General features: G+C 42.2%; 1 protein-coding gene across 1 annotated transcript in view; it reads left to right on the forward strand.

Annotated features, from left to right (window-relative positions):
• Nucleotides 1-5,098, forward strand: part of neurl1aa (neuralized E3 ubiquitin protein ligase 1Aa) — a 54,860-nt gene extending 49,762 nt beyond the window's left edge. The window contains exons 5-6 of the mRNA XM_034082818.1: nucleotides 760-936; nucleotides 2,139-5,098. Coding sequence (XP_033938709.1) covers nucleotides 760-936; nucleotides 2,139-2,380 — 419 coding nt within the window. The 3' untranslated portion in view covers nucleotides 2,381-5,098. The remainder of the gene's footprint in view (nucleotides 1-759; nucleotides 937-2,138) is intronic.
• Nucleotides 5,099-11,491: the final 6,393 nt, after the last annotated feature.

The raw sequence follows: 11,491 nt of genomic DNA on the forward strand, positions 1-11,491 counted from the left end.
GTGACTTTGATGGCAGTCCCTGGTGTCGGTCATATAACAGCCTGAACAGTTTCTAGGCCTCTCTGGCATTCCAACATGTGTTCCCTAAACTTGCTCTTGGAATTCCCATTTGTTCCCCCGACCATCATGTCTAGATAGTATGTGGAGACGAGGACTCTGCTTTGAAATACACAGAAAGAAGTGATGAATGTGTGCACGCTATAAAAGGACTGCCCTCACAAAGTGGAGGGCTCTCGCTGTGCTCTCATGACTATAAATGTCTGGATAATAAAAAAAAAGAGAATCTTCATTCTTTGCTGTTGTGTCTTGTGCCAATATATCGCTTCAGCCTTTAAAATACTTCATTTGTTTTGACTTTACCGGGAACAGTCGAGCCATCATGGATCCAAAGTTCTGTGCTCTACACAAATATAACAATGACTATTCAAAAGTATTTCACAGTGTTTTTGGACAGAGGACAATTACTGTTCTTTTGGCTACAGCTATCGTTAGATTGACAGGACTCCTTTCTGTGGATTGATATGACTGCACATAGCCCTTTATCAGTGTCCCTAGCAACGTTATTGGAAATCAGAATCAAGTACTAAACTACGTCATGTAATGATGTGTTATTATTACAATGCCTGTATTGTGATTACATTCAGACTATTATAACTTTCAAACCTTCTGTAATGTCACCGTGACAATTTAATTGGTCCTGAAATTGGAGTTCTTATTAAAGCAAACATCTAATCCCTTGCCTCTTTCTGCTCACACTAGGATCCACTCATGTGGGGGATCCTCGAGCCACGTCGAACCCCAGCTCGCCTCCCTCCTCCCCCCCACACCCCCCCAGCGCCCTGGGCAGCGGCAGCTCTGATCCGGTGCTGAGCGGAGGCCTGAGTGGAGGCCTGAGTGGAGTCCTGAGCTTGGCCGCGTACTGCAGCTCAGCAGGCGGTAGGTACACGTGCATAGGGAGATACTGTCTGCTCCAGAAGCTGAGAATCAATCACCCCACAGGGCACTTAGTGGAAGTTATTATGGGATAGTGGGCAGATGTCTTTCTGCAGTAGTTAGGAACAATGGCCAATGCTGTATTCTCCCACTGCGGCTGCAGCGGCAGCTGGATGTAGAAGAATGGTTGGCACATGCTCTTATCTCACATGTTATATAAATGGAATTGATGTATTTTTTACATGGTACACGACATAAACCTAGTACCAACACATTTGTAACTTTTCAATTATTTATTAATTGAGCTGGATTCTGGTTAACCAATTTCTTATATATATATCCTTTATTTAACCAGGTAAAAAACTCATTGAGATTAAAATCTCTTTTCCAAGAGTGACCTGGCCAAGAAGGGCAGCATGTACAAAGTTACAACATATAAAACACAGACATGAAAGGCAGACAAATGCAGCTGTAAAACACAAATAAAATGGCACATTAGCCAGTCAATATGCGAAGTAAAACAAACTATTAAAATCATTCAAAAACTGGCAACATTTAAAATGATTTCAGGATATACGAGCACTCACATCGACCAATGGTGTCGTGTCCTCTGTCCTTTAAGATGGACCTGAATTCCCCCATAGTGACTAAATCTGAGAGTTTCAGCTCCTTCTGTACATTGTTCCAAGCTGTGGGGGCAGCATATCTAAAAGCTGTTTTTCCCAGTTTTGTTCTCACTGTAGGAACCAGCATCTGAATAAAATCTTGGGAGCGCAGGCCATATGGACATTCTCTTTTCTCTTATGAGGTGTTTTGCCTCTTAAATGTACTTGAAGTGTACTGCAATGGCCTGAAAACGATGTTGCCAAGATGGATGCATCACTTGCTGTTGACTGGTAAAGGCTAGTAGCAAGAGGACATGTTAGCTTTCATAATGTAGCTTGGTGTCAACGAAATTATTAATAATATCAACAAAGCATAATAGAAGATACATTTTGATGGTGTCTCGCTCTACTGTATGTCCAATTCAAATACATATAAGTTGTCTCATTGGTTCTGGTTTTTCAAACCACAAAACTTGTTTTTTGCCACCATTTCAACACAGCTGTGTAAAATAGCAGTATACCTTGTCAAGTTTCAATTGATTTGGCTGCATTACTTTGACCATTTCCCTTATATAATACTTTATTTCAATTTCACCACAGGAACAACCCCAAACTCACCAGTGAGCCTCCCCAAGTCACCGATATTCCCATCAGGCCGTGGGCCGTGGTCCGATGAGTGCTCCATCTGTTACGAGAACACGGTGGACACGGTTATCTACGCCTGTGGGCACATGTGTCTGTGCTACAGCTGCGGCATCAAACTCAAGAAGATGTCCAACGCCTGCTGTCCCATCTGCAGGAGGCAGATCAAAGACATTATCAAGACCTACCGGAGCACGTAGGACACACCGGCTGACAGTCTGCAGACGGACGGCTGACAGTGGGCCTCTTGGAATAAAACAGCAAAATCAGGGGAAGACATTTCTAAGTTCAGGGACAAATAACTCTGGTACTTACATTTGGTATTTTCATGCAATTGGTTTACTCCCATTACCTTTTCCGAGGGGGTTCCGCCTGGCTGGGAGGGTCTCTGGAAGGTTCCACTGAGAACTTGATAGAAGTGTTTGCCCTCTCCTTGGCTCTCTGAAGACTTTTACGGAGAGTGAAAAACTGAAACAATTCCAAAATGATTTCATTTGATGAGCCATGTTGTGAGATTTAGGGACTGTCACCCATCTGCACCGAAGCCAACGAGTTACTTCAGGGCCGAATGTCTCAATAATAGTCTTCTTAGAGGTGTCTCTGACCGACAGGTAATCATCTCAGAATGTCACAACTTGTGTCTGTGTGTTACTGAGCATCGGAGAGGATTAGTAAGCCTGGCATCGTGATTATAAAGTGATGGGTTTCTGTAATTGTCGTGGTGATTATCAGTAGGTGATGTGCTTAGAGATGCAAGGCAGTGCTGAGCAAATTAAGTAGGATTGTAACACCTCTTGTACTCGTATAATCTAATGTACCTTTATGGTAGTGCTATTGCAAATGTCGGTGGTAGCTATGTTGTTGTGCTAGCTAGCTGCTTGCTCTACAATGTGGTATGTTGCACTGAAATCAGCCTCTCAGAAATACCCCGCTATAGACGGAGAGGATAAAGACATTCAATCTACAAACCTACGTCCAGGAGACTCAGCAGCTCTGACTCTTTAAAAGGAAACAGGAAGTGGAAACAAGGTGGAAAATAAATTTGGATTCTCCTCAGGGCCAGATATCTTTTTTAAGAAGATGTGGACTATTTCCCAAACTTCACCTACAACCATGCCTGATACACTGTGAGCGTTAATGACGAATTAGCTCATTAACTCCCATAACAACACATGAAGTCAAAGGATTGTTGCCATGGTATCAGCAGCCACCACAGATACAACACAGCCTCCTGCCTTAATAAACCAGAGAAGGTTCATTTGTTAGCGGCAGATGTATCATATTCTGTGATTGCTGCCGTTTTACAAAACCCTCGAAACGTTACCAAATAATGTTTGGCACAAACTGTCATAAAACTCAGAGGAAAATAAAAGCACACACATTTAGAAATATTTTTGTAATATACTTTCCAATACTTCATATTAACGTTTAATACTCTTTGTGACAGGCCTTTCACCAGCAGCATAGAACCTTTATATAAATCAGTTCAGGGGCAGAGTTTAAAAAAAGAAATTGAATATTTTAAATATGTATATGATTCCAAACCCCCGAATATCAGTAAAAATATGTTGATACACACCCCAAAAAGGTAAAATACAGCATTTCAGCAGTAAGCCATAGCTTATTACAGGACACCACTGGAGCTATGAGGCTGTTTTTAATGACATTTGTAGATATTCAACAAATGGGGCTCAAACCTTTGCTGCTATGGTGTTCGCCAGCTGTCCCTTCTGGACTGACGGTGATGTTTCACACGTCCCGCCTCCCACATACAGTTTGATTACGCTACTGCTTGAAGTGTTAATTCACAATTGAATGTTAACTTATGTATTTAGAGAGATAAATATGCTTGTGCTTGAATTGAAAAAAACAAACAAAGAAAACAAGTTTTGTCTGTTTTTCTTTTAAAGTTTTCTTTTTGATTGATAATCATGATTCTAATATTCTTTTCATCCTAAACATTTAGAATATAAATGTATTCTTGTTTTCTTATTGTGACAATATAGAGAGTTTCTTGTACTGTGCAGCAATAAGATACACTTCAGTACACAATCAGACGATCATTGCTATGGGGTGCAAGATATAAAAGCTCTTGAATTTAGTTATTTTTGTAATGTTATCCCCTTTCTGTATTTATATCTCTTATTATTATATGTTCTGAAAGCCATCACTCTATGGCGAAGATAAATGTCACTTTATAAAGCTACTGATTGTAATCTTGTAAATGTTTAGGCCAGCGTTGCTCTCCCAGACTCAACCATGGCATGTTTTACTTTACACACTCAGACCAAATGTAATAATTCATTTTTATTATATACATTATACAAATTTAGCAAAATCTGAATTAATTTAGGACTTTTAATAAGTGATATCAATTCATTACAAAACACAAATTCAAAGTGAAATTATTTGGCTAAAGATTTTCCTCAGTACATAATTAAATACATGCCTTTTAATGAAAGGTATTATTATTTCATATAATCTTTTTGCATCCAGGATATACCACATGCTCCTTGAATGTTATTGATCCTGTATTATACTATTTATTTGTCCATGTGTGGACTTATTCCTCCATATTTGCTTCTTCTGTGTGTTTGCTTTCTTTACATTGCCACCACAAGGAGATGACTCCTCCGTCAGCGCACAGTCAGAGATCCTTTCTGTAGACCTTAGAACTTTGTGTCATGCATGAGTAATCTGCGTGGACATCGGGACCAACAGTAGACGAGCATCAGAGCGGGAACGCTTAGTTAGTGTTCATGTAGACTGTGGCAGCAAATACTATATATATTGTGTATATGGCCATTGTTGTGACACAGCAAAACTTTCTTTTCTTTCTTTTTCGTTTGAAACAACAAGTGTTTGTTTGTGAACTCTCTTCAGTGCGAGTCGGATGATTGTGGTTAATAAACTTTCCAAATGTGTTATAAATGGTTTGTTTCATGATTGAAAAGAAACATTTACACAGATGATATTAAATTATCTTTACGTGAAAGGGGGATGTCCTTTTTTCAATCTAGACTTAGCTTGTTAGCAAGCTAATTGTATTTACAAACTCCTGAGAAAAAACATCTAGCTCTTCAGCTGCTAAGTGTATGCTATGTTCATTAGCTTGTTGCTAGCTGTGTCTGTTAGCAGGTTAGTGGCTATATCAGGCCTGGGGCTTCATTTATAAACGGTGCGTATACGCTCAAAAGATGGCCAGTTTCTACGCAATGTTTGCGATTTATAAAAAACAAACTTGACGGGAAAATGTGCGGTCCTCCACGCAAATTCTAACCCATGCGTACGCACTAAGCACAAAAACGGGAGAGACAAGAAACTGCGACACCGTTGGCAGAAGGAAGAATGGAGAGAAATATGTGGAAATAATACCATAAACAAAATGTTACCTCATTTATCATATATGAAGAATTAATTTTCACAAATTGATTAAAGCCAAACTTAAAATGATTTAACAATCGCCTGTTTGAGACTCCTCAGTGCACACAAATATAACTTGGAGAAATAAATAAATAAATACGGAAATGTTATTGATCACCCCTCGATTATGTTCTCTTGTTAAGAAATGTATTCTCATAAATGATGCGGTAAACAGAAGGACAGAATTACGCCGTTTTGCCGTTTACGCCTCCAACTGGCGGGAACGACCGGCCGCGGCAGGCCTGTGGAGACGTCGCACAGGAGAGTAACGCCTGCGTCACCAAAAACCACGTCTTCCAAGCGCAGCCCCAAACTGTCCTCCTTCAGGGCCGGTACGCCGGGGTCCGTGACCTGGTCCGCCGCCATGCGGGTATAGTCCAGGCCCAACTGGACGGCCCCGATGACGACCCTGGAGAGGCAATCTGCGACCAGGTTCGATTTGCCAGCCACGTGCTTAATGTCTGTGGTGAACTCTGAGATGTAAGACAACTGCCGCTGCTGACGTGCAGACCAAGGCTCCGCCACTTTTGACATGGCAAATGTGAGCAGCTTGTGGTCGACAAACGCCGTAAATTCACGGCCTTCCAGCAAAAAATGGAAGTGCCGCACGGCCAGCCAGAGTCCAAGGAGCTCTCGGTCAAAGGCGCTGTACCTGCGTTCCCTGGGCGTCAGCTGACGGCTGAAAAAGGCGAGTGGCTACCAAGCGCCCTTCATCCACTGCTCGTGCACCGCACCAACGGCATAGTCCGATGAGTCTGTGGTAATGGAGATGGGAGCCGTGGATGACGGGTGCGCCAACAGGGCCGCCTGAGCCAACGCGGTCTTGACCTCCGTAAAAGCAAACTTAGCTTCCGCCGTCCAGTCGATCGCCTGGATGGGGGTCGTACCCTTCAAAACCTCATACAGCGGCCGCATAATGTGTGCGGCCCGGGCGATGAAACGGTGGTAGAAAGTCACCATCCCCAGGAACTCATGGAGCGACCGGGCTGTGAGCAGGCGAGGAAAAGCTGCAACAGCCTCAACCTTTGCCGGCAGGGGTGCTGCACCGTCTTTGATGACGCAGTGTCCGTGGAAGTCGATGTCAAACACCCCGAACTGGCACTTTGCAGGATTGATTATCAACCTGTGTTGGCTGAGCCTCGTGAAAAGGACTCGGAGGTGTGACAGGTGCTCTTCCACCGAAGCGCTGGCGACGAGTATGTCGTCCAGGTAGACGAACACAAACGGCAGGTCCCGTAGCACCAAATCCATCAGGCGCTGGAACGTTTGAGCGGCGTTCTTGAGCCCAAAGGGCATCCGCAGGAACTCGAAAAGTCCAAACAGCGTTATCACTGCCGTCTTGGGAACGTCCAGGGGATGCATGGGCACCTGGTGGTATCCGCGCACCAGGTCCACTTTAGAAAACACCAACGTACCGGCCAGATGTGCTGAAAAGTCTTGAATGTGCGGCACCGGGTAGCGGTCATGACTCCACTCCGGAGTGATTCCCCGATCATTTCTTACAGTTTCTCATCAAGGGGGGGTCTCCTGTCCCCGGTACAAACACACTGCCTGAGGAAGGCTATGTGTATTTTCTTTGTCATTAACCTTTTTCGGACCACTTATTTATTTATTTTGGTGACAATCCTGTTATGTATGTGTCACATCAGGTGTGACTGTGCCTTTAACCCTTGTGCCCTCCTCGAATTTTCAACCTTTCGACCCCTTCGTGGCAAAAATGTACACGCCCATAATAACTGTTATTAAATCATCATACATGCATTTTTTTTTCTACTTTTTTTTTCATTAATCACTTAAACAGCTTATTTCGTACTCAAAACTACCAAACATTCAATAATGTTCTGGATTTTAACCCTTTAAATGCCTGTTTCATTATTTGAATGATCTCATTATTTATGACAAAAAATTAATTGTTTTCAATATAATAATTAGAAGAGGGATAGAACTTAGGTGGTTGTTAGAGTCTTGGTTGAGTCAAAGATTAGCAACAAAATTGATTTGACTGCATTATTATTTTTTACGTAGTATTAGATACTACCTCTGGACACCTTCGTGGCAAAACATGCCTCATTGACTGCCATTCAAACCACCTTTTTTGATCTCACTGCCATTGCAGTATAAAACCATGCATTTTGTAATGTCAGCATTTCATCTAGAAGAAAAGTTGTTATATTTGACATTTTTATTGTTTCCACAAGATTCAACCATTTTCCCACTGTAGGCCGATCCGTGAAATTATGTTTATAATATCGAGCCGTGTGACTACCAGGGGGGCCAACAGTGATTTGTGCATGTGAAATAATTTTCAAATCAATGTCTGAGTCATCGATGTGAACATTTATTGGGCAAACTGCAACAACTTTGAAAACGTCAACAACAAAAGAGAACACAACACAACATATGAAATAGGAACACATTTGAAACAGAAATACCCAGGCTTTGAATATGTGATGTATATGTGTGTGTGTTTGAGTAAAACAAATATGTGTGTGTGTGTGTGTGTGTGTGTGTGTGTGTGTGTGTGTGTGTGTGTGTGTGTGTGTGTGTGTGTGTGTGTGTGTGTGTGTGTGTGTGTGTGTGTGTGTGTTCAGTTTAGCTCAGCTCATTTCCAGCAGCAGACCAGCAAGTCTTGCAGCATGGGACCTGGAGCTCTCTGCTTAGTCTGCTTCAGTTTGGGGGGAAGCTCAGGCTTGTTTGCCCTGATGGTCCCTACCAGGGCCACTGGGCAAGTGAGTAGGAAGTGAAAAAACGGTCACATGTAAGTGTCATTACAGTCATGTCCAGGATGACTCGCTTTCCCTGGCCCTTCTCCGGAGATTCACCAGCGGCTTTTCCAGTATACACCTGGCACCTCCAGGCATATGATGTGGCGACATCTGCGGTGATCCAGATTTTCAGCCTGTACTTCGCTGGCTTGCTGGGGATGTACTGCCGGAATTTGCAGTGGCCTCTGAAGGCTACGAGCTGCTCATCGACACAGATGTCTTCCCCTGGATTGAACAAGAGTGGGAGGCGCTCTGTCCACTTGTCCCACATATTTCGGAAAGCTGTAAGCTTGTCCTTCTTGTATCGACCAGGACGGGTGAGTCGGTCATCGAATCGGAGGCTGGCGCTTATCATTTCAAAGCGTTTGTGGGACAGGGTGGCCCTGAAGATTGGTCTCCCACTCTGGTCAACCCACAGGCTGCGGGTAGATTCCCCTTTGGACCGGTACACACCCGCCAGGATGAGAAGTCCCATGTAAGCCCGAATCTCTTCAGCATCCACATCGTTCCATCCTGACACTGAACGCCTCCCATAGAGATGTGTCATCTGTAAAATTAGCTGAATCATGTCGGGAGTGAAGAAAAGGACAAAAGAGGATGCCACATCATAAATTCTTGATATGGCATATCTTGTGGGCCCTGGAATCAAGCCGGTGGGTGCCTGAATGTAGCGCAGCGTCTCGGCATGAGATGGAGACCAGACTTGCCCATTTTTCCCTGTCCATTCACTGCTAGGATGGGCCGGATCCTCAGTGTCCTCCCCACTTTCAGACAAACATTCAGAAGCACTCTCAGTTGTGGAGGATTCCAGAGATAATTCAATGTCAGACTCGGAGCTTGTTTCTTCAGAAGAAGAGTCATCGCTTGCAGATGAAGGCTGCATGACCATTTATACGGCCTCTTCTGCAGTGAAATGCCTCTTCATTTTAGCTCCTACTCTTGGCTACAGGACTTTCTCCTTCTCTGCTCACTCATGAAATAACCCCTCAGCCAAACTGCATGTTAACATTTGGCTGTGAAAGCAGCCAGGTGCGTAAACAAACTAACAGTTGTTTTTTGTTTTTTAATTACTCGAGCAACTCTTCAAAGACATGAAATGCATCTTTCAAAAGATCAAAAGATGCCCTTTTCTTTACCCTGAAATGATCAGTGCATGTTTACAGATACACACAAGATGCCCTTTTTTTTACCCTGAAATGATCAGTGCATGCTTACACACACACACACACACACACACACACACACACACACACACACACACACACACACACACACACACACACACTCACTCACTCACTCACTCACTCACTCACTCACTCACTCACTCACTCACTCACTCACTCACTCACTCACTCACTCACTCACTCACTCACTCACTCACTCTCTCACTCTCTCTCTCTGTTGGGGCCCCGAAATGCTGACATTACAAAATGCATGGTTTATACTGCAATGGCAGTGAGATCAAAAAAGGTGGTTTGAATGGCAGTCAATGAAGCATTTTTTGCCACGAAGGGGTCCAGAGGTAGTATCTGACACTACGTAAAAAATAATAATGTAGTGAAATCAATTTTATTGTCAATCTTTTACACATCCAAGACTCTAATAACCACCAAAGCCCCATCCCTCTACTAATTATTATATTGAAAAAATGTAAGGTTTTGTGTTTTTTAGTAATAAATAATAAATAATGCAAATAATTAAACAGGCATTTAAAAGGTTAAAATCCAGAATATTATTGAATGTTTGGTAGTTTTGAGTACGTTATAAGCTGTTTAAGTGATTCATGAAAAAAAAAAAGTAGAAAAAAAAATTCATGTATGATGATTTAATAGCAGTTATTATGGGCGTGTACATTTTTGCCACGAAGGTGTCCAGAGGGTACAAAATGCATCACGAGAGTATACAAAACACGTAAGAGTAAACGACAATGGATTTCAAAAATTTGACTCAAAAGAAGACTTCTTACAGAATTCCATGCCAAAAGCTGTAACACAGCTGAAATTATTACCAAATCAAAAAAAAAAGTCAGGAAAAATGTACAAAAATGCCCGAGGAGGGCACAAGGGTTAAGATGGCACCGGGAGTTTGGGGATGTGTGAACCAGATACAGTTATTTGTTGTTGTGTTGTCATGGCAGCGTGTGCAATAACGTGTTCAATAAACGGTCAACCTAAATGTCATAGTCCATGGTCTTATATATACAACAGATCCGACCTCCATGCTGCTACTCTGGTTCCAACTGCATCCACCAAACAATATGATTTATCTCGACCGTAGGATGTGCCGTACGCAAGTCCTGCGCCGGTGAATCGGAAAATGGCTGTGCATATTTATTTGCTTTGTCCTACGTAAGCCACCTTCCCACGTCAATCCTACGCAAGGCTTTATAAATGAGGCCCTTGCTCACTGGAAACTGCTGCCAGCTGCATCTGGAAACATGATTTACGATGTTTAATACTTTATTTAAACAGGTAGTCTCATTGAGATCGGAATCTGTTTTTTCAAGAGGGACTTGTGTACCAACAAAATAAACATACAGTTGAGCATAGACAGACTGACAGATGATTCAAGAAAAGCCTTTACAAGTGTGATACTTTACTACAAGCGTTTATGGCTCAAGTGAAATAAGAGAATGTAAATTTATATCTTTTGGAGCTTGTTTTAATTGGATGCAGTAATTAAACCCCCTTTTTTTTTTTTAAATACAATGCAACCTAATAGCATATAGGCAAAGCTTGTATTAAAATGTCCTGAAAGTAAATGTAAACAGAGAGCAGAGGCAACTAGGCATTTAGTAGAGCCATATAAATAAAATCCATACAATGCTTTATACTTTTGTTTGAAAGAAGGAGTATCACGATATAGTGTCAGAAGCACGGGTAGCTAACATCTATAGATCATATCCCCAATATTAAGCCCTGTCAAGAAACGTAACTTGTCTATATACACATTTAATTTTGACCTTCAGTCTGCTTGATAGGTGTTTAAAGAATGCTAAAGCACTGTGTAGAACTAAGGTAAACTGCAGACTAAGTTGATCATGTTGTAGGTTTGTCACTATAAGCGATGCCTCTCACAATACACAGTTTTACCCATTGTTAATACAAACATATCGATTAACTG

Source organism: Pseudochaenichthys georgianus, chromosome 1, assembly GCF_902827115.2.
Source record: "Pseudochaenichthys georgianus chromosome 1, fPseGeo1.2, whole genome shotgun sequence".
NCBI classification, from domain to species: Eukaryota; Metazoa; Chordata; class Actinopteri; order Perciformes; family Channichthyidae; genus Pseudochaenichthys; species Pseudochaenichthys georgianus.